At 43.8% G+C, this 24,852-nt stretch overlaps 1 protein-coding gene across 5 annotated transcripts in view; it reads left to right on the forward strand.

Moving 5' to 3' along the window:
• diaph2 (diaphanous-related formin 2) overlaps positions 1–24,852 on the forward strand; it is a 727,774-nt gene that overhangs the window by 565,710 nt on the left and 137,212 nt on the right. For all 5 annotated transcript variants that reach the window (XM_055927231.1, XM_055927234.1, XM_055927235.1 and 2 more), the window contains one exon: positions 23,193–23,358. In XM_055927231.1, the coding sequence (XP_055783206.1) occupies positions 23,193–23,358 (166 nt within the window). The remainder of the gene's footprint in view (positions 1–23,192; positions 23,359–24,852) is intronic.

Consider the following 24,852-nt stretch of genomic DNA (forward strand, 5'->3'; position numbering starts at 1 on the left):
ATTTTAATGGCTGATATAGATTGTGTCACTTCTTGATATTCCCCCGATAGCACAGAAAAAATAAACGAGAAGGGAAAAAAGGGGATAGCCCTACGTAGGCCTACTGAACTCATTCCTTTCACATGACCTGGCTAATGCTGTTGTTATTGTACCCCAAGTGACTACCAGAATGCATATAGTCATTCAATGAGTTTCTTCATTTGGGAAGCAGAAACACAGTGTGGGCTCTGCTAGGCTCAGGGTAGGTTCTGCTATTGTCAGGGTAGGATCTGCTAGACTCAGGGTCGGATACACTAGTATCAGGGTAGGCTCTACTAGTCTCAGGGTAGACTCTGCTAGGTTCACGGTAGGCTCTGCTAGTCTCAGGCTCTGCTAGTCTCAGGGTAGGCTAGTCTCAGGGCAGGCTCTGCTAGGCTCAGGGTAGGCTCTACTAGACTCAGGGTAGGCTCTGCTGGGCTCAGGGTAGACTGCTAGTCTCAAGGAAGGCTCTACTAGTCTCAGGGTGGGTCTGCTAGTCTCAGGGTAGACTCAGTGTAGGCTCTGCTATCTCAGGCTCTGCTAGGCTCAGGGTTGGCTCTGCTATTCTCAGGGTAGGCTCTGCTAGGCTCAGGGTAGGCTCTGCTAGGCTCAGGGTAGACTCAGGGTAGGCGATGGAAAATAAGAAAGGCCCAGAAATGGTAATTAAGACAATAAGTTGGTTAATGTGGCCTTATCAGCAAACGGTGGCAGTTAATATTAATGAAGAGAGCTGTTGATGGCTCAAGATCCCTAACTGCCCAAATTAATGTTACTAAGAGCAAGAGGGGTAGCCATCACAGTGGAGACAGAGGCTCTTTGAAAGACTGTCTGGTTATTGTATTATCATTTTTTTTTGCATTTTCCTCCCCTGCCACCTGCAGAGGGTGATGGCACCAATTTAGCTAGCACACATATGTGGATACATAACCACATGCAAATTAAAGCAAGAGAGGCAGGCACATCGCAGCACTTCCCCCCAAGCATATGGAGTACTGCTAGCCAGTAAATGCAACCAATACATTCCCTGTCACTGACTTCTTGCTTTTTCAAGACTTTATCATAGATTTCTTGCGAAACGGTGAATACCCACCTCGTTTTCACAATCTCTACATGCCATCGGATCTCAATGACTCAGAAGCATACCATTGAGTGCATGTTTTGTTTGCATAGGTGTTCGGCGTTTAAGTTCTCCTCGTTGAGCAATAACGTTATCATTTTCAATCATGTACGAGGGCTTGAAGCGGCTCTCAGAAATGGAATTCACAAAAATTGCTTGGTGAGAGCTCTTTTCTTTTGTTGTAAGACAAGCCGTGTCAACTCTGTTTACCCAGCAAGCTTTTCACCCACTGCCTCTTCTTTCTTTACTCTCTCCTTGAGATGTGTTGATTCTTGTATAGATTTCTCTCACTTTCCACCACCCGAAATCAAAACACAGGGCTTGGAAACTTGGAGTTGTTGAACTTTAACACCGTGGAGATGATTCCTGGTGAGAGGGAGATGTTTTCTCTGTCCAGAGAAGACTGATTGACTGTAATGACAGTTCAAGCTTCTTACAGGCATCTCCGCTCACTACGGGGCCTCAGATGTCTGACTAGACCTCCATGTAGAAACAAGCACACACCTTGGCTAAGTCTTTATATGACACCCAGTCAAGTAAATAACAAGGTGCCTCTAAGATGGAACTATAGCGAGTCAAGAATAATTGGCCAAATAAAGTGATGATTAAATTTACTGAACAAAAATATGAACACAGTGTTGGTTCCATTTTTCATTAGATTAAATAAAAGGCCACTCTAAAATGTGCAGTGTTGTCATACAACACAATACCACAGATGTCTCAAATTTGGTTGCCAGTGAATGTAATGTTCATTTCTCTACCATAAGCCACCTGCAATGTTGTTTCAGAGAATTTGGCAGTACATCCAACTGGCCTCACAACCACAGACCATGTAACCAGGCCAGGACCTCCACATCCGGCTTCTTCCCTGTGGGATCGCCTAAGGAGGGGGGAGGAGGATTTCTGTCTGTAATAAAGCCCTTTTGTGGGGAAAAACTCATTCTGATTGGCTGGGCCTAGCTCCCCGGTGGATGGACCTGGCTCCCAAGTGGGTGGGCCTATGCTCTCCCATAGCTGCACCCCTGCCCAGTCATTTGAAATCCATAGATTAGGGCATAATGAATTCATTTCAATTGACAGATTTTTCTTTGAACTGTAACTCAGTAAAAAAATTGAAATTGTTGTATGTTGCGGGGTTTTTTTCAGTATATTTATGGTGACTGTTGGTGGTGGCTGAAGAACTATGGTTATGGTCATGTTGTTTGAGCACAATGGTAGACTGCCTTGAGGAGGGCAGAGAGGTTCTAATTTATCTGTTTGCCCTCATTGTTTTCTCTGCCGAGTGGATTGATATGGGGCTGTGACAGGGCCCGGCGGTTTGGATGGGAACTACTTTTAGTTGCGCCATTGATTTTATTAAAGGTTGCACAGTGGGAGGAAGGTAGGCATGTCAAATCTGGCCCCTCACCAAGCACCATGAGCACCAACTTAGATACAGTGTCTTGAGAAAGTATTCACACCCCTTGACTTTTTCCATATTTTTTGTGTTACAGTCTGAATTTAAAATGGCTTCAATTTAGATTTTGCATACTCTGTCATGCTGATTGAGTTCTAATAACAGACTGGAAGCTTCAAAAGGAGGGTGGTGCTTGGAATCATTGTTCTTCCTCTGTCAACCATGGTTACTTGCAAGGAAACACTTGCAATCATCATTGCTTTGCACAAAAAGGGCTTCACAGACAAGGATATTGCTGCCAGTAAGATTGCACCTAAATCAACCATTTATCAGATGATCAAGAACTTCAAGGAGAGCGTTTCAATTGTTCTGAAGAAGGCTTCAGGGCGCCTAAGTAAGTCCAGCAAGCGCCAGAACCGTCTCCTAAATTTGATTCGGCTGTGGGATCGGGGCACCACCAGTACAGAGCTTGCTCAGGAATGGCAGCAGGCAGGTGAGAGTGCATCTGCACGCACAGTGAGGTGAAGACTTTTGGAGGATAGCCTGGTGTCAAGAAGGGTAGCAAAGAAGCCACTTCTCTCCAGGAAAAACATCAGAGCCAGACTGATATTCTGCAAAAGGTACAGGGTTTGGACTGCTGAGGACTGGGGTAAAGTCATTTTCTCTGATGAATCCCCTTTCCGATTGTTTGGGGCATCCGGAAAAAAGCTTCTCCGGAGAAGACAAGGTGAGCGCTACTATCAGTCCTGTGTCATGCCAATAGTAAAGCATCCTGAGACCATTCATGTGTGGTGTTGCTTCTCAGCCAAGGGAGTGGGCTCACTCACAATTTTGCTTAAGAACACAGGCATGATTAAAGAATGGTAACAACACATCCTCCAAGAGCAACTTCTCCCAACCACCCAGGAACAGTTTGGTGACGAACAATGCCTTTTCCACCATGATGGAACACCTTGCCACAAGGCAAAAGTGATAAGTGGCTCGGGGAACAAAACATCAATATTTTGGGTCCATGGCTAGGACACTCCCCAGACCTTAATCCCATTGAGAACTTGTGGTCAATCCTTAAGAGGCGGGTGGACAAACAAAAACCAACAAATTCTGACAAACTCCAAGCAATGATTAAGCAAGAATGGGCTGCCATCAGTCAGGATGAGGCCCAGAAGTTAATTGACAGCATGCCAGGGCGGATTGCAGAGGTCTTGATCAAGAAGGGTCAACACTGCAAATATTGACTCTTTGCATCAACTTCATGTAATTGTCAATAAAAGCCTTTGACACTTATGAAGTGCTTGTAATTATACTTCAGTATTCCATAGTAACATCTGACAAAAATATCTAAAGACACTGAAGCAACAAACTTGTTAAAATTATTATTTGTGTCATTCTCAAAACTTTTGGCCACGACTGTACACCATAATATCAAGGTGGAATCAAGTTTTCAGACATTTTTTACAAATGAATAAAAAATGAAAAGCTGCAATGTCTTAAGTCAATAAGTATTCAACCCCTTTGTTGTTGAAAGCCTATATAAGTTCATGAGTGAACATTTGCTTAACTAGTCATCTAATAAGTTGCATGGACTCACTCTAATAGTGTTTAACATGATTTTTGAATGACTACCTCATCTCTGTACCCAACACATACAATACTGTATCTGTAAGGTTCCTCAGTCAAGCAATGAATTTTAAATGCAGAATCAACCACAAAGACCAGGGAGATTTTCCTTTTTTTTATTTAACCTTTATTTAACCAGGCAAGTCAGTTAAGAACAAATTCTTATTTATAATGACGGCCTACCGGGGAACAGTGGGTTAACTGCCTTGTTCAGGGGCAGAAAGACAGATTTTTACCTTGTGGATTCGATCCATCAACCTTTCGATTACTGGCCCAACGCTCTAACCACTGCCTCACAAAGAAGGACACCTACTGGTAAGAAATGCAATAATAATCAGACAATGAATAATATCCCTTTGAGCATGATGATGTCATTAATTACATTTTGGGTGGTTTATCAATACACCCAGTCACTACAAAGATACAGGCGTCCTTCCTATCTCAGTTGCTGGAGAGGAAGGAAACTGCTCATGGATTTCACCATGAGGCCAATGGTGACTTTAAAACGGTTACAGAGTTTAATTGCAGTGATTGTAGTTACTCCATAATACTAACCTAATTGGCAGAGTGAAAAGAGGGAACCCTGTACAGAATAAAAATATTCCAAAACTTGCATCCTGTTTGCAACAAGGTACTAAAGCAATACTGCAAAAACAAACAAATTAACTTTTTCAGCTGAATACAAAATGTTATCTTTGGGGCAAATCCAATACAACACATTACTGAGTACCTCTCTCTATATTTTTAAGCATAGTGGTGGCTGCATCATGTTATGTGTATGCTTCTAATCAGACTGAGGAGTTTTTCAGGATAAAAAAGAAATGGAGCTAAGAACAGGCAAAATCCTAGAGCAAAACCTGGTTCAGTCTACTTTCCACCATACACTGGGAGATGATTTCACCTTTCAGCAGGACAATAACTTAAAAAACAAGTCCAATTCTACACTGGAATTACTTACTAAGAAGACAGTGAATGTTCCTGAATGGCTGAGTTACAGTTTGACTTAAATCTGCTTAAAAAGCTATTGCAAGACTTGAAAATGGTTGTCTAGCAATGATCAACAACCAATATAACAGAGCTTGAAGAATTTTGAAATGAATAATGGGCAAATAATGTACAATTCATGTGTGCAAAGCTTTTAGAGAACTAACCAGAAAGACTCAGCTGTAATCACTGCCAAAGTTCTAACATGTATTGACTCAGGGGTGTGAATACTTATGTAAAATAGATCTATATTTAATTTTATATAAATTTGCTAACATTTCTAAAAACATATTTTCAGTTTGTCATTATGGAGTATTGTGTATACAAGGATCAGAAAAAATATATTTAATACATTTTTGAATTTTAGGCTGTAACACAACAAAATGTGGAATTAGTCAAGGGGTATGAATACTTTCTGAATGCACTGTAATTGTGCCTACTCTCCACGAATCCAGCCACCGCTGAGAAGGACACGTTATGCAAACAGATGTCTGTAGACCTCCGTGTGCAGAGAAAAGAGGGGCCGCTTTCTTCCCGTTCCATTTAAAGAAATAAGTTGTCATTTGTGTGTAAACAAATGTTGCTTCTCGTGAAAGGCTTTTATATTTCTATTGAAAGCAGCTCTCAGATGCATGAGGCTCAGTCACAATTCCGCATTTCCATTTGTTCTTGTTTTTCTGTCCCACTCCCTGAGCCGGGGAGGTGGTACATTGTTTGAAAATTAGATATCAGCTGTGGCGGCGACAGTCGAGGAATGAAATAAAAATTGTGATAGAGGGATTGACAGATTGATATACTTAGCTTGACATGTGGTTCGACATGAATATGCCGATAGAGCAATGTTTAAAGATAGGGAGGGGATGACGGAGGGGAGGGTGGAGTGAAGGATAAAGAGAAGAAAGAGGGGGAGGGAGAAAGAGAGGGAGGAGGAAGGAGCAAAGCAGGTAGGAGAGCTGCAGGGAAGCGGGGAGAGAACCCGGCAGCACAGGCACTTTGATATTCACGAGTTGGAGCACAAACACACATAGCTCGGGGCTATTCATCAGCTGCCTGTCAGTGCTCTCTTCCCCCTCTTCCCCTTCTCTCTCTCTAGGAGGTGCCTTCTCAGGGGTAGGAGGAGAGATATCTAACTTTCAGACAGTACTACATTTCTTAGACATACTGTTGAATAAAACAGTGAGGGCCTAGCTGAGTGAATTGATCATCTCTTTAAAAGGGCCCTAGATTTGCATTTCTGCAGAAGAAATAAAGAAAACAGTGTTCTATCTCATCATACAAAGCATTAAGAACACCTGCTCTTTCCATGACATAGACTGACCAGGTGAATCCAGGTGAAAGCTCGTGTCCCTTATGTCATTTGTTAAATCCACTTCATTTAGAGTTGATGAAGGGGAAGAGACAGGTTAAAGAAGGATTTTTAAGCCTTGAGACATGGATTGTGTGTGTGCCATTCAGAGGGTGAATTGACTAAATTAAAGATTCAAATGCATTTGAATGGGGTATGGTAGTAGGTGCCAGGCACACCGGTTTGTGTCAAGAACTGCAACGCTGCTGGGTTTTTCACGAATGTATCAAGAATGGTCCACCATCCAAAGGACATCCAGCCAACTTATCACAACTGATGGAAGCATTGGTGTCAATATTTTCCCGCATCCATGTGGAACGCTTTCGACACCTTGTATGTCCCGACGAATTGAGGCTGTTCTGAGGGCAACTCAATATTTGGAAGGTGTTCTTACTGTTTGGTATACTCAGTTTAAATCAAGTATTGACGGTATTCGTAGTATATTCTTCACAAGGTAACCACTGAATACATTGTGTCTGGTAGTGAAAGTATTTTCAAACTGTAAATGTCACAAACATTCTCTATACTAAATATGCTATGCAGTGGTATTCTTTCAGATGTAAGAGTAAGGTTGGAATTCCGGTCTCGGAATTCCAAGGCGAGAAAAAACATTGAAAAATGTGAATCTAAATTGTTGTTGACATCGTCATTGGTGTCGTCTTCTCCACCAAGCTTCTCCAACCATCAGCCACCCCGTCGTTTTCAGATTTCTGTGTGGGTGCAATTTCATGTCATTGATTGTGTCTGAATCCGTGATTGCCTTGCCACGGGGCTGTTTACACACAGGCCCAGTATTTTGCATGCAGCTGTCTGCTGCCGGCGGTGTAGCAGTGAGTACAGCGAGCAGGGGGGAGATGTGTGTCAGAATGAGGCCCAGCGTGCGGTAAGACAGCTGGATTCACACGTCTATTATGTCACAAACATACCGAGTGTGGGTGCCAACTTTCTGTCAGTCATTAGACACTAATCACGGGCAAATCCACTCGCCTTCAACACGCGTCTTATTCCCCCTGTCAATTCGTTTTTTGCTGCATAGCAGTAGGCCTAGTACCAGTGCCTTTTTGTGACTGGGGACCCACATCATCTCCATAACGCGCCATAGCCACCCTGCGCTAACAGGGAAAAATCTTTGGGAGATAATTTAATCTCACTCCTGATTGCCAGATAATTATCAGTTAATTATTTAGAGCCTTAAATTAATTTGCTAAAAATAGGTCTCTCTCCTTGTGCCTCCTTCTCGTTGCCAACGGAGACGGCTTCATTAGTTTTCCAATGCTCCCACTCGAGCCCACCCACCAACCCCCCTCATGCCCCCTCCTCCCTAGCCTTGACATCCAATCCTTGCTAAATGTAAGAGTCCTGTAAATATGATTTGGGTTTGTATTATGTATGTACTTTATTCTAATCAGTGAGGCCTAGCACAGTGTTTGTGTTCATCTTGCAGATTCAAAACATCCTAATTAAGCCTAAGTGTTTAGCGTTGATTGTTTAGATCCGTTAATTTTGCATGGATTGTACTCATTACCGTGTACCCATTGTACTCATTACCGTGTACCCATTGTACTCATTACCATGTACTACTACTACTTCCACTCCTGCTGCTTCTACTACTGCCAGTACTACCACTACACTACTACTACTACTACTACTACTACTGCCACTACTACTACTACTACTACTACAACTGCCACTACTACTGCCACTACTACTACTACTACAACTGCCACCAATAATACTACTACTACCACCACTAATACTACCTCCACTTTCTTGCCCATAACTTAACCTGCACTCCCTCCTTTTGTCAATTGTTTTTGGTTTCCTCATTGCACACTTCATTAAGCCCAAGTTGGTCTGAACAAAGAAGTCTGCTGTTGGATGTTTTCTAATGGGATTCATTGGCTTAAGCCTGAAGCCAATCGAACGCCCCTGTCCCCCCAACCGAAGCCAACTAGCCTGGCTTTAGGACCGGGCTAACTAATGATGAGTATTGAATGTAGCTGTACTCTGTCACGCCAGAGTGGCTAGGCCAACAGTAGCACTGACAGAATCTGATCAATTCTCGCCCAGACCTCTCACACCCGGCCTCACTCCCAATCTCCCTTCTCTCACTCTCTCTTTTTGTTACTCTCTCACTCTTTCTTCCTGCTCTTTACCATCCTTCATTCTTTCATCTGTGCCCCCTTTTTTCTATCTACTAACACAACAAGCTTTCAGCAGGCTGGCGCCTGATTAGCCTGACTAGCCGGAATGTCCCGCAAACAAGTTGGCAGGCGGAATCAAATTAGCCGCTGCTCTCTTTATTCCTTTTTTCTTTTCTTTAAAGTGTCGGAATTGATTTGGAGAAATGAATCTGAACAAGTAAGTCCTTATTAGAATAATAACCGCCCACACCGCCGCTGCAAAGAAGGACAACAGTTCAGTTTGCAGCAAAAGTGCCGGCAATCGATCCAATTTATACGGAGCTAAGAGTATTTAAGTGCTTAGAACGGCTTGTTGTGCAGAATTCTGATACAGTCCAACAAAAGAGGGGCTTGAGATTCTATTGACATTTAAAACACTGCCAACGTCTGGAGGAGGACATGAAAGCCTATACCAGCAGGGCATCCATTTTGAAAAAACACAGACTCGTCTTGATTAGTGGCATGTGAGGAGCCATATATTAACTGGCCTCCCGAGAGCCACTGTTTAGCAGCTTTGTGAGTTGTGGTCAGGTAAAAAGTGAATCTGAGGCTGTTCAAATATGAGTATCCTCAAACTAGCTTGACTGTGACTCTGAGGCTGTCCTAATATGAGTACCCTGAAACTAGATGGACTGTGACTCTGTGGCTGTCCTAATATGAGTACCCTCAAACTAGCTTATCCGTGACTCTGTGGCTGTCCTAATATGAGTACCCTCAAACTAACTTATCTGTGACTCTGAGGCTGTCCTAATACGAGTACCCTCAAAATAGCTTGTCTGAAGCCTGAAAAACTCAAAATGTGGCATTGTTTACTTTTGTTTACCAGCCCCCCTCTTGGTTTGCTCCAGTTCTGGGGTTTATTTTAATAATTTCCCCCACATCTTTCCCACTTTACCAGAATTTTGGGCTGTATGCTGCAGTAGTTTTCAATTAAAATGTGCAAACCTGCAATTGTTCCCATTTCAACAGCACCCGAGATACAATCAGTGTATCCAATTGTGTAATTCATGTAATCACAGCACGATAAACGTAATTACCATCAGGTGAAAGCATGCTGAGCAAGGAGTGTGTCTGTGTGCGTGCGTGTGTGTATGAGTGAGTGTGTTTGTGTGAAAGAGTTAAAGACAGAAAGGAGAGATATCCAGAAGGAGATTTCTCCACATGCCCCCCTGCAGAACTTAGACAATACCTTCTAACCAAGGAACCTTCCTATCCCAGCCAGATAGATTTGCATAGCATCATTGAGGAGACAGCAACACTTAATGCCAGTCTTCGTCATCGCCAGTCTTGGTGTCTTTCCACGATATACTGTGTAGAGCTATCCGTGATGCACTGGGCGAGCTATCCGTGATGCACTGCGTGAGTTATACGTGATACACTGCGCGGAGCCATCCGTGATACACTACACAGAGCTATTTTGAGTTACGGTTGTAATGCAGAGAGGTATGAATTAATGTTTACCGATTAGATCAGCCGTCAGTGGAAGCGAGATGTTTGACCTTTTACGACTTGACAAGACGAAGCCAGGGCCTAGTAAACACAGCAGATATGCATTGTCATGTTTTCACTGAAGGGAAATGACACAAAGAACACAGTGTGGGACGAGCAGGGTGACAAGGTCTGCTCTAGAAATAGCACATGAATGAGAAGATGGAGGCCATGTTTTGTAATACATTTGATAAGCATGTTTTTGAAAGTGTGGGTTTGTTCCACCAGAAAAGGCATAACAATATGATGACACCTTCTATTATACAGTACATGTGACATACATACAGTACCAGTCAAAGGTTTGGACACACCTACTCATTCAAGGGTTTTTCTTTATTTTGTCTATTTTTTTTTTTACATTGTAGAATAATAGTGAAGACATCAAAACTATGAAATAAAACATATGGAATCATGTAGTAACCACTTTTTTTAAACAAATCAAAATATATTTTACACTTTAGATTCTGCAAAGTAGCCACCGTTTGCCTTGATGACAGCTTTGCACACGCTTGGCATTCTCTCAACCAGCTTCATGAGGTAGTCACCTGGAATGCATTACAATTAACAGGTGTGCCTTGGAATTTCTTTCCTTTTTAATGCGTTTGAGCCAATCAGCTGTGTTGTGACAAGGTAGGGTGGTATACAGAAAATAGCACTATTTGGTAAAAGACCAAGTCCATATTATGGCAAGAACAGCTCAAATAAGCAAAGAGAAAAGACAGTCCATCGGAACTTTGAAAGTTTCTTCAAGTGCAGTCGCAAAAACCATCAAGCACTATGACAAAACTGTCTCTCATGAGGACCGCCACAGGAAAGAAAGACCCAGAGTTACCTCTGCTGGAGAGGATTAGGTCATTAGAGTTAACTGCACCTAAGATTGCAGCCCAAATACAGTGGGGAGAAAAAGTATTTGATACACTGCCGATTTTGCAGGTTTTCCTACTTACAAAGCATGTAGAGGTCTGTAATTTCTATCATAGGTACACTTCAACTGTGCGAGACGGAATCTAAAACAAAAATCCAGAAAATCACATTGTATTATTTTTAAGTAATTAATTCGCAGAGCTACAAAATGGTATATCATACAGAATATTTGAGGAACAATGAGAAAGTAATTCTGCTTTGAATTATGGCTAGTGAGAAGATTGCTTACTTTTTCTGTGACTTAACCAACAAGACTCGTAATTCAACTATTTTATTCGTATTTACAGATGACATACACGTTTGCTATTAAGGCCCATGAAAGTTCACATGTTCGAGAAGGCATTTCTGCCCAAAAATAAAATTAAAATAAATATTTTACTTTCAAACGGCTCTCCTGTGAAGTCGTGACTTGCGACATACGCCTAGTTTCCTGAATCGTGTCACCATATGTGTTATTTTATAGTTTGGATGTTTCACTATTATTTTGCTTTCAAGAAAAACCCTTGAAAGAGTAGGTGTGTCCAAACTTTTTACCCGGTAGTGTGTTTGTCTACATTTACCACTCGATATAGGCATGGTAGATACATTTACCACTGGAAATAGGCATGGTAGATACATTTACCACTGGAAGTAGGCATGGTAGATACATTTACCACTGGAAATAGGCATGGTAGATACAGTTACCTCTGGAAATAGGCATGGTAGATACAGTTACCACTGGAAGTAGGCATCGTAGATACATTTACCTCTGGAAATAGGCATGGTAGATACAGTTACCTCTGGAAATAGGCATGGTAGATACAGTTACCTCTGGAAATAGGCATGGTAGATACATTTACTACTGGAAATAGGCATCGTAGATACATTTACCTCTGGAAATAGGCATGGTAGATACAGTTACCTCTGGAAATAGGCATGGTAGATACATTTACTACTGGAAATAGGCATCGTAGATACATTTACCTCTGGAAATAGGCATGGTAGATACAGTTACCACTGGAAGTAGGCATGGTAGATACATTTACCACTGGAAGTAGGCATGGTAGATACATTTACCACTGGAAGTAGGCATGGTAGATACAGTTACCACTGGAAGTAGGCATGGTAGATACATTTACCACTGGAAGTAGGCATGGTAGATACATTTACCACTGGAAGTAGGCATGGTAGATACATTTACCACTGGAAGTAGGCATGGTAGATACATTTACCACTGGAAGTAGGCATGGTAGATACATTTACCACTGGAAGTAGGCATGGTAGATACAGTTACCACTGGAAATAGGCATCGTAGATACATTTACCTCTGGAAATAGACATGGTAGATACATTTACCACTAGAAATAGGCATCGTAGATACATTTACCACTGGAAATAGGCATGGTAGATACATTTATCACGTGAAATAGGCATCATAGATACAATACATTTACCACTGGAGTAGGTGTCTAAACTTTGGTACTGGTACTGTGTTTGTCTGCATTTACCACTGGAAATAGGCATCGTAGATACATTTACCACTGGAAATAGACATGGTAGATACATTTACCACTAGAAATAGGCATCGTAGATACATTTACCACTGGAAGTAGGCATGGTAGATACAGTTACCACTGGAAATAGGCATCGTAGATACATTTACCTCTGGAAATAGACATGGTAGATACATTTACCACTAGAAATAGGCATCGTAGATACATTTACCACTGGAAATAGGCATGGTAGATACATTTATCACGTGAAATAGGCATCATAGATACAATACATTTACCACTGGAGTAGGTGTCTAAACTTTGGTACTGGTACTGTGTTTGTCTGCATTTACCACTGGAAATAGGCATCGTAGATACATTTACCACTGGAAGTAGGCATGGTAGATACAGTTACCACTGGAAGTAGGCATGGTAGATACATTTACCACTGGAAGTAGGCATGGTAGATACATTTACCACTGGAAATAGGCATCGTAGATACATTTACCACTGGAAATAGGCATGGTAGATACATTTATCACGTGAAATAGGCATCATAGATACAATACATTTACCACTGGAGTAGGTGTGTCTAAACTTTTGACTGGTACTGTGTTTGTCTGCATTTACCACTGGAAATAGGCATCGTAGATACATTTACAGGCCTCTCTCATATTTTTAAGTGGGAGAACTTGCACAACTGGTGGCTGACTAAATACCTTTTTGCCCCACTGTATGTAAGCATGCACCTGTCCAGTCGCCCAGTATCCCAGTCTCACTGTCTTACCGACTCCCTGTAACCCTGTCTGTGTATGCTGTACACACAGCTCGCTAGGAACCATCTTGGATGTCAGTGAATGGCACAATTTTTTCTGCTGACCAACTCAATCATTCAATACTTAACCCACACTGACCTAACACCCTATGGCTGATTGTTCACTATCCAGTTCCAATCCATTTCAGATGTTATTACACCACGTTGTGATCACTCCACTCATTGAGTTGTTGCAACAGCAGCTGGGTGCAAGCAAAGAGCTGTGAATAATCAAGTGAGGCTAACCCGCCCTTCCTCTCCGCACACATTAATATTTCAGCGGCGGGCATAGCAGAATAAATCGACAAGTAAAATTGACGCTGAATCTGCCTTTTCATTTTTTAAATGATGAGGAGGGAGGCGGTCTCGATGTTGATGATGGAGAGTGAGAGAAGGTCATGACTCGTCAGGGAGAAGAAGAGATTGATTTAGCTAGTGACAACACTTCACAGACCTATCCTTTCAGTGTATGCACTTGAGACATTGACAGACACACTGATCTACATTCAGCTGCCAGCCTTACTCAGAGATAACCTGAGAGACCAATGTAATTCTGTGTGTGTGTGTGCGTGTGCGTGTGCGTGCGCGTGCGCGTGCGTGTGCGTGTGTGTGTGTGTGTGTGTGTGTGTACTACTGTTTTAGATGACAGATCCAGGATTAAAGTTAATTAGTCTATTTGGAAGTTTTTCTTGGTAAACCATTCTCACTGACCTAAAACCCTATGTCGGATTATTCACTATCAAGTTCCAATTCATTTGAGAGAGAGATAGATGGATAGAGAGAGAAGGAGGAGAGAAAGCCACACACACACAAAGATAGATACTTATGGAGAAAGAATAATGGAGAGAGAGGGAGGGAGATAGAGGCGCAGAGAGGGAAAGAGTGGCAGAGATTGGCCCAGCGTCGCCCGGGTTTGGCCGGGGTAGGTCGTCATTGTAAATAAGAATTTGTTCTTAAAACTGACTTGCCTAGTTAAATAAAGAGACAAAGAAAGAGATGAGAAGACATCGATATGAATGAGAATGAGGAAGAAATAGTTTGTCTATAGCATGTTGTTGATCCCATCCAAATTGTTGTGTTAATTACTTTGGACAACGTCCAGCAATTTTCAAAGAGTTTCGCGCCGTTGTGGCATTTCATGTGGTACAATTATAATTACTTTCACTGTGTGAAATGAACCCGACTTTTGTTCTTTTCATGGGCACAACAAACCATTTTTCCTACAATCAAATGGATGTTTTGATAGTTGGAGAAGTATTCTGGTTATTGACTAGAATTAAACGTTCAGACAGTTGAGAATAGGCAGACCTTCTGAGTCTGCTCTCTCTGCAGGTTTTTCGTGTTGTTGTTTTTGCAACTGTGCTGGTGCTTCCTCTTTGGCAGGGTTAATGTAGACAGGATTAATGTAGGCAGGATTAATGTAGGCAGGGTTAATGTAAAGCACTTTTTGACAAATGTTTTTAGAAAAAGAGCCAGCATAGAGTATACAGTGCATTCGGAATGTATTCAGACCCCTTGACTTTTTCCACATTTTGTTACGTTACAGCCTTATATTCTAAAATGTATTAAAATGTGTTTTATTAAATCCTCATCAATCTACACACAATGTTTCCAAATGTATTAAAAAAACAACTGAAATATCACATTTACATAAGTATTCAGGCCCTTTACTCAATACTATGTTGAAGCACCTTTAGCAGTGACTTTAGCCTCAAGTCTTATTTTTTTATTTTTTTTATTGAATATTGAGTATTTAAAACATACAATCTACTTGCAGCTCTGGATGGGCCACTCAAGGACATTCAGAGCCTTGTCCCGAAGCCACTCCTGCATTGTCTTGGCTGTGTGCTTGGGGTCATAGTCCTGTTGGAAGGTGCAGGCTATGGTCCTGAGCGCTCTGGAGCAGGTTTTCATCAAGGATCTCTCTGTACTTTGCTCCGTTAATCTTTCCCTTGATCCTGACTAGTCTCCCAGTCCCTGCTGCTGAAAAACATCCCCACAGCATGATGCTGCCACCACCATGTTTCACCGTAAGGATGGTGCCAGGTTTCCTAGGCATTCATGCCAAAGAGCTCAATCTTGGTTTCATCAGACCAGAGAATCTTGTTTCCCATGGTCTTATATAGATAGGTGCGTGCCTTTCCAAATCATGTCCAGTCAATTGAGTTTACCACAGGTGGACTCCAATCAAGTTGTAGAAACATTTCAAGGATGATTGATGGAAACAGGATGCACCTGAACTCAATTTTGAGTCTCATAGGAAAGTGTCTGAAAAATAAGGTTTTTCTGTTTTTTATATTTAACACATTTGCATAAATTTCTACAAACCTGTTTTCGCTTTGTCATTATGGGGTATTGTGTGTAGATTGATGTGGGGTAAAAATAATTGAATACGTTTTAGAGTAAGGCTGTAACGTAACAAAATGTGGATTAAGGTAAGGGGTGTGAATACTTTCTGAATGCCCTGTATATATTTCACATATATTTCTTACCTACCACATTCTTGGTACAGTTCTGCACTGCTAGAGTCCGGCAGGCGACTGTCAGAACATTGGGTTCACAAAGTTTTCAAAATGAGGAACAATTCTGGGAGTCAATCTGTGTCTGACCTCTTCTTTTCACTTTTAATCTACTGGTCTGCCGTCACAAACTTCTCAGACCTGAACTTTGCGCTTATGAAACAGATTTGTCCTCATTACTGTGTGTACTGTTTAATCAGTCACATTTATCAGTGTATTTACCATTGGCAAAGGATATATTCAACATCACTAAGCCACGATTAAGGCCTCATTTTTAGCACACGGCAAAGTGACATAAAAATCGGATCCAAGTCAGACTTACTGTAGCCTGAAAATAAAGTGCTCAATCTCTCTGTCTCGTCGTAAACCATAAAAAAAATGAAAACACACATTTCCCCGGGAAAAACAATGTAAAAATAGATTTTCACAACGGCCACCGACAAGGACAGCAATAAATTACCTTGTTTGTTTACCTGTGTGCATGCGAGAGTTATTCAAATGACGTGCGTCACTCTCGACGGCGAGGTGGTAAAAAGCCCTTTTAATAAATCTCCTGTAACCCAGTTCCATTAATGTTTATTTAATGCTTTTTCATGTGTCTGTTGGACTCTGGTACTCTGGGGGCCCTGCACTAAGCCTAAGCTTTTCCTACCCAGGCTCTCAGTCTTCTTTATCCTCTCTGTCCCTCTTTCCACTGCCAGGGGCCCTGTGAACCAAATTACAAGTAGACTGGACACAGCCCATCCGGCTGAGCAGCAGAGTGATATAAAAGGAGCGCAACAGAGAGTGATGGAGAGAGGGAGGGGGAGAGTGTGAGTTGCACCATAAACCATGTTCTACACAATTGCCATGGCCCCACATTTCAGGACATGTCCCTTGGACAGCAACATTAGGTTGAGCCAGGTATGGCCGTGGTGGCGTTGCTGCCAGCTAGTACCAGCCTGTTGTGTTATATTGTGTTGTGTGCCGTTCAGAATGGGAGGCAGCACATTAGCTGGCGCAGACTGGCAGCCCCCTGTGACGGGCCGTGGTAGAGACCACAGAGGCTGTCACAGGGTATTAACGCCTGGGCCAACTCATGGGGTGGGATGTGACCTGGTAGTGCTGAGGTGGAGGGAGGAGGAGGGAGAGAGGCGAGACAGGGACTGACACAGAGAGGTTAGCTGGCTGAGAGTGGAGGGACGGTGAGCTCAGACTGGCTGAGAATGGAGGGATGGTGGGCTCAGACTGGCTGAGAGTGGAGGGACGGTGAGCTCAGACTGGCTGAGAATGGAGGGATGGTGGGCTCAGACTGGCTGAGAGTGGAGGGATGGTGGGTTCGGACCGGCTGAGTGTTGCGGGATGGTGAGCTCAGACTGGCTGAGTGTGGAGGGATGGTGGGTTAATATTAATATTCTGAGTACTGGACAGTCTAACAGCCAGTCCATACATCCATACATTTATCCATACTACATCCCTTTTAACAGCCCACTCCAACTCCCTAACAATGTGTCTTGCATGTGAGGTGCAGTGCAGTAGAAATGCAGCCCTTCCTTTCCTCCTTTGAGGACAGCTGGTGGAGAGAAAGAGAACAAGAGAGAGAGAGGAGGGAGGGAGATGAGAGAAGTCTGACAAACAGGTGAGAGCCAGAGGAGACTGACAAACAGGCAGAGAGCCAGAGGAGTTGCCAAACAGGCAGAGAGCCAGGGGAGACTGACAAACAGGCAGAGAGCCAGAGGAGACTGACAAACAGGCAGAGAGCCAGAGGAGACTGACAAACAGGCAGAGAGCCAGAGGAGTTGACAAACAGGCAGAGAGCCAGAGGAGTCTGACAAACAGGCAGAGAGCCAGAGGAGACTGACAAACAGGCAAAGAGCCAGAGGAGACTGACAAACATGCAGAGAGCCAGAGGAGATGACAAACAGGCAGTGAACCAGAGGAGACTGACAAACAGGCAGAGAGCCAGAGGAGACTGACAAACAGGTGAGAGCCAGAGGAGATGACAAACAGATGAGAGCCAGAGGAGACTGACAAACAGGCAGAGAGCCAGAGGAGATGATAAACAGGTGAGAGCCAGAGGAGACTGACAAACAGGCAAGGAGACAGAGGAGACTGACAAACAGGCAGAGAGCCAGAGGAGTCTGACAAAAAGGTGAGAGCCAGAGGAGTCTGACAAAAAGGTGAGAGCCAGAGGAGACTGACAAACCGGCAGAGAGCCAGAGGAGACTGACAAACCGGCAGAGAGCCAGAGGAGACTGACAAACAGGCAGAGAGCCAGAGGAGACTGACAAACAGGCAGAGAGCCAGAGGAGACTGACAAACAGGCAGAGAGCCAGAGGAGACTGACAAACAGGCAGAGAGCCAGAGGAGATGACAAACAGGCAGAGAGCCAGAGGAGTCTGACAAACAGGTGAAAGCCAGAGGAGACAAACAAACAGGCATAGAGCCAGAGGAGATGACAAACAGGTGAGAGCCAGAGGAGACTGACAAACAGGCAGAGAGACAGAGGAGACTGACAAACAGGCAGAGAATCAAAGGAGCCTGACAAACAGATGAGAGCCAGAGGAGACTGACAAACCGGCAGAGAGCCAGAGGAGATGACAAACAGGTGAGAGCCAGAGGAGATGACAAACAGGCAGAGAATCAAAGGAGACTGAATAACAGGCAGAGAGCCAGAGGAGACTGACAAACAGGCAGAGAGCCAGAGGAGACTGATAAACAGGCAAAGAGCCAGAGGAGACTAACAAACAGGCATAGAGCCAGAGGAGACTGACAAACAGGTGAGAGCCAGAGGAGACTGACAAACAGGCAGAGAATCAAAGGAGACTAACAAACAGGCAGAGAGCCAGAGGAGACTGACAAACAGGCAGAGAGCCAGAGGAGATGACAAACAGGTGAGAGCCAGAGGAGACTGACAAACCGGCAGAGAGCCAGAGGAGATGACAAACAGGCAGAGAGTCAGAGGAGACTGACAAACAGGCAGAAAGCCAGAGGAGACTGACAAACAGGCAGAGAGCCAGAGGAGACTGACAAACAGGTGAGAGCCAGAGTAGACTGACAAATAGGCAAAGAGACAGAAGAGATGACAAACAGGCAGAATGCCAGAGATGATGAAAAACAGGCAGTGAACCAGATAAGACTGACAAACAGGCAGAGAGCCAGAGGAGACTGACAAACAGGCAGAGAGCCAGAGGAGTCTGACAAACAGGTGAAAGCCAGAGGAGACTGACAAACAGGCAAAGAGCTAGAGGAGACTGACAAACAGGCAGAGAGCCAGAGGAGTCTGACAAACAGGTGAAAGCCAGAGGAGACTGACAAACAGGCAAAGAGCTAGAGGAGACTGACAAACAGGCAGAGAGCCAGAGGAGACTGACAAACAGGCAGCGAGCCAGAGGAGACTGACAAACAGGCAGCGAGCCAGAGGAGACTGACAAACAGACAGAGAGCCAGAGGAGACTGACAAACAGGCAGAGAGACAGAGGAGTCTGACAAACAGGCAGAGAACCATAGTAGACTGACAAACAGGCAAAGAGCCAGAGGAGACTGACAAACAGGCAAAGAGCCAGAGGAGACTGACAAACAGGCAAAGAGCCAGAGGAGACTGACAAACAGGGATAGAGCCAGAGGAGATGACAAACAGGCAGTGAACCAGAGGAGACTGACAAACAGGCAGAGAGCCAGAGGAGACTGACAAACAGGCAGAGAGCCAGAGGAGACTGACAAACAGGCAGAGAGCCAGAGGAGACTGACAAACAGGCAGAGAGCCAGAGGAGACTGACAAACAGGCAGAGAGCCAGAGGAGTCTGACAAACAGGTGAGAGCCAGAGGAGATGACAAACAGGCAGAGAGCCAGAGGAGACTGACAAACAGGCAGAGAGCCAGAGGAGACTAACAAACAGGCAAAGAGCTAGAGGAGACTGACAAACAGGCAGATAACCAGTTAAGGCTGCGTCATGCTTTACCTTGAGCCCCTTCTTTCTCCTTCCGCTCAGAGCATTTCGTGGTCCAGGTGACTCTCTGAGTATGGGAGGACATGGAGGAGGGAGAGAGGGACGAAAGACAGAGATTTGTTGTGTGTGTTTGTTTCTTTGAAATGGATAGAATGGGGGAAATAGCAAGAAAATGAGGAAGCGAAAGAATAAGGCAGGAAAATGGAAGCGATAGAGAGAAAGAAAGAGTAGAGGAGACTAACAGAGAGAGACTGTATCAGAACATGAGGAGACTGCCAGAGAGAGACTGTATCAGAACATGAGGAGACTGCCAGAGAGAGACTGTATCAGAACATGAGGAGACTGCCAGAGAGAGACTGTATCAGAACATGAGGAGACTGCCAGAGAGAGACTGTATCAGGACATGAGGAGACTGCCAGAGAGAGACTGTATCAGGACATGAGGAGACTGCCAGAGAGAGACTGTATCAGAACATGAGGAGACTGCCAGAGAGAGCGACTGTATCAGAACATGAGGAGACTGCCAGAGAGAGAGACTGTATCAGAACATGAGGAGACTGCCAGAGAGAGACTGTATCATAACATGAGGAGACTGCCAGAGAGAGACTGTATCAGGACATGAGGAGACTGCCAGAGAGAGACTGTATCAGAACATGAGGAGACTGCCAGAGAGAGCGACTGTATCAGAACATGAGGAGACTGCCAGAGAGAGAGACTGTATCAGAACATGAGGAGACTGCCAGAGAGAGAGACTGTATCAGAACATGAGGAGACTGCCAGAGAGAGACTGTATCAGAACATGAGGAGACTGCCAGAGAGAGACTGTATCAGAACATGAGGAGACTGCCAGAGAGAGACTGTATCAGAAATTGAGAGATGCAGTTTGAGAATGCTGCATACTGGTACTGCTGTAGGACAGTCTGTTGTCAGATACTGTCAATATGACATGGCTTTAATGTGGAAATAACAAGAGCTGAAGCCCATTGAGCCTCACATCAGTCCCCAGCGGGAGACCGACAGACAAAGGGACAGAGAGACAGCTGGGCAGACAGACAGACAGCATCCCTTCACTGCTCTGATGCAGCTCCCCTGGTTTACCGAGGCCCTTGTTGTTCATGCTAAACAGCCAACGGCACAGAATGCATGCTCCACCGCAGCACAGCCAAGTAAGCAGCACAAGCACAGCTACCTGAGCTTAGACTTACCTCCTTGCATCATCTATTCACCACTTCTCATCCCCATAGTCCATTGACGACTCCTCTCCATCACACTCTGTTCTCTATTTTCATTCTTTTATCAAAATATAGAGTAATAATTTTATAATAATAGTATTGTCCTGTATTTTGTAACCAAGCTTGCGTAACCTGGATTGTATAAGCAATATTAGGTTCAATATTAAGCTTGAATCATATGACAAAGTGAGTGGGAGTGTTGGTGTGAAACACTCAAACCTGCCATCATTTGTGGATTTGATGGAATATTTGGGCTCATTATCGAGTGACACTTTAAGTACTGCTGACAGCTGGTTAATGGGAGTGAAATATTCACAAACATTGGTTAAGCAGGACCATAGTGTGGTTGAACACGACCTTATTGTTGTTAAGATGGACTGTAGTGTGGTTTAGAAGGACTTTAATATGGGCGAGAGGTAGAACCACTGTATAACTTTGTGGAAAGTTGGTGCCTTTGAGAGATTGGATGTGTGGAAACAAGGTTTGATGTAAACACCCTTCCATCCAAGTCCTTAGGTCTTTAAAGGGAGCTGATGGGAGAGGAAGAAAGAGAGAGAGAAAAATATGGATAAAAAGAAAGAGAGGAACACAGAGAGAGAGACAGAAATGGTGAGTGACAGACAGAGAGAGAGAAAGGGAGAGTAAGCGAGATAGACAGTGTGACAGAAAGAGAGAAGGGGGATGAAGAGAGATATAAAGACATCCATCAGCTAGATAAATCTAGCATCACCAGGCCTGTGTGGGCTGTAGTGCTGGCCACTGCCAGTGCTGCTGTTGAGGTCTGGTAAACACTGACCCGCTGAGAGCTAATCCAGCTTGTCTGGCCTCCTGCCGGCCCTGCTTTCATCCTCGCTCAGCTGGACCCAACGTCGGCCAGGACACAGATGTAGCAAGGCCCCAGATCGGTCATCACACCCCCATAGGATCCCCCAAAAGAACTCCTGATTGACCACATACCCACCAGCCCATCCATAGATCCACAGCCCAGCCCACAGGCCTATAGACAGCCATGGACAGATGCAGAAATGCATAGATCGGAAGATACAGGTAGATAGATGAACGTGATGTACGTGATTGATAGAACAGTGGGGGTGTTTGATGCTGTGTTGTCCATTTAGCCTCAGTGTGATTGTGTGTTGTTGACAGTGACCTGAACATTGAGGCTGAGGCGAGTTGGGTTGAAAACCACCGTGGTGTGTGTCCTGTCACACTGCTTTGTGTATCTGCTTGAATGTGTGTGGCTTTCCATGCTTGCTGTGAGTTGTTTTACACAGTGTGTTCAATAGAGGTGTGCTTTTCACCTCATCACACACACTGTCACACACTGTGTGTGGGTCCGTCTGTGTTTGTGGCAGAACAACCAGAGTCTATGACCAGTGTCTGGGCTCCATGTGGTCCTCTGGGATAATACTGCATGGACAGCAGCTGTCAATAGCCATTCACCCAGTAGAAAGTGCTTTATCTGCTCAGTAAATTACATAGTGCGGCGTGGGCCGCGGTTCAAGACAAACCGACCCCGCTCTTGTTGGGAGAAACAATAGAACAATGACTGCAATCAGCTATTCCAACAGCCATCTGTGTCGCAGCCGACTACAAAATACATTTCCATTACTCCCGGGTTGTGCGCTATTAGCCCACTGTGCCAATGACTCCAAAGTGAGTTGGAGAGGTTATTGAAACACACATTAGTTTCTCCGACCTCTCCCTGTCTGAAAAGCCATGGCTTTTTTCCACCATTTTTGGTTTGCGTTCTCAGTGTGGGTGGGTGTGTTTACAAACAAGTGAATGAAAGGAGGTGGTGGTTTGATAACTAGCTCAATGATGACTGTCTATTGTTGTGTAGCATCACACAGCATGGTGACAAAGTGTTACAGTATGTCGTATCATTTTCGTGTTGTCGCACCAGTACCAGACCTGGGTTCAAATACTTGCAAAATATTTTCAAATACTTTTGAAATTTCGAGTCTCGTTTGCCTGGAGTGCCAGATGGGTGCGGTTTACAGTTGTGGGACTTTTTTATTGGTTTATTGTGCAAGGCAAGCTCAAACAGACACAGATAAACAATTTTAATCTATTTTTAGGGTATTTGAAACCCAGGTCTGACCAGTACCATTGATCAAACAAAATGTTATTTCCTTGACTATACCTTTCCTCACGGCTTCTCAAAACATTCACGGGAGCAATATGAGAAGCTGTCCACCATGCACAAGAACATGCAGAAGCTATACGAGAGCCTGGGCACCTACTACGCCTTCGACCCCCACGTCCTCTGCGTCGAGGACTTCTTCGGTGACCTGGCCTCCTTCCGTACCCTCTTTGTGGTGAGTACAGCAAATATAGAGTACACAAGGCTTTCCCAAACTTGTTTGCCTGCGACCCCATTTTGATATCAAAACATTTTTGCAACCCCAACGTATAGAAAAAGTGATGTTCACTTTTTTAAATTGGGGTAATGATAGTCTATTACAAATCAGTCTGACAGTACTTTTGTACCATCAGGAGAAGGTATTGGGAAGTTCATCAGGCTATAATTTTGTATGATCGTCTTTCCGAAAGTCTTATTTAGTTCCTGGTCTTGTCCACTCTGTTCTAATGAATCCTGTGTGGTTTGTGGACATTGTAGAAGGAAACAGAAGACACATACATGTTCCTGAGAGTCTTATATTTCAGTGATGGGGTCATAATATTTTGTAGCTTAATCTATTTGAAAGATAGCTTCTTCAAATGTGTCTCTATCTTACCTGATTGGTCATGAAACACACACACACACACACTTGGAACCAGGGCTCTAAAGTGTGACCAAATATTTTGCTATGTGACCTGTTTTTTTATCTTGGGAGCACCATGCGACAAAAGAAATCACCCAGATAATAATTGTTGTAATGATTAGTCTTCACTGTACAATTGTTCCAAAGAGCCCTAGACAAAATAGTCTCAGCCTAGAAAACGTCTTATTCATGTCATTATTGGAGGGTCAGCACAGTGCACAAACAAGGCGGAGAGGAGTTGGCAGCCCACGACGGGACCACTGGGCACCGGGGCTATGGTGCACGCATTTTGCACCTCTCAAAATGCAGTCCTACTGCTAATAAATTTAACAAAGCACGCTAGTTTGGCTAGATAGATAGCTACTGATGCAGTTATATGCAGAATAGCTAGATGCAGTTATGTCGATTACGGAAACTGTAAAAAGCTGGTGGACATGGAAATGCGCCATTCTCCTGATTGAAGGTCCGGGCGCCGCTTGTAATAGACTTGCACGCCCTTCGTCTCTGACTTTTCAAGCTACACAGCCAACTTTCAACTACTACGACGGTCATTTCAATAAATCAATAACTAGCAATCAGTAGTTCAAAAGGAGGTAGCTAACCTTTGGCTGGCTGTCATGTTCTAGTAAATTAGTTTATGATCCATTTTTTTTCAACAGTGATTATTACCCAACAAAGTAGGTAGGTTATAGCCACCAATTTAGCTCCCAACAGTGCATGCATCCATTGCATGATCAATGTTGTAAATGTGAAGCGCAAGCCATTGATCATTTAGGCCTATGTGGATGCTCAAGAAATATTTGGGTTTTTATTTCTAGTATCGGATACCTATATGAATAGGCAGGTCCATCTTAATTCTGATATTAGGCAATGGGCAATCGATTTCATCAAAAACATTCATCCTTTCCCCGGTTATTTCTATGGCCTCTGATATAGTAATATGCTGGCTCCCCTACTAACATCAAAGTCCATTGTTTCCAATGGCGTGTATTCATGGGGGCCTCTGCTATAGTAATATGCTGGTTCCTCTACTAACGTCAAAGTCCA

This window comes from Salvelinus fontinalis, chromosome 6, assembly GCF_029448725.1.
Source record: "Salvelinus fontinalis isolate EN_2023a chromosome 6, ASM2944872v1, whole genome shotgun sequence".
Lineage (NCBI taxonomy): Eukaryota > Metazoa > Chordata > Actinopteri > Salmoniformes > Salmonidae > Salvelinus > Salvelinus fontinalis.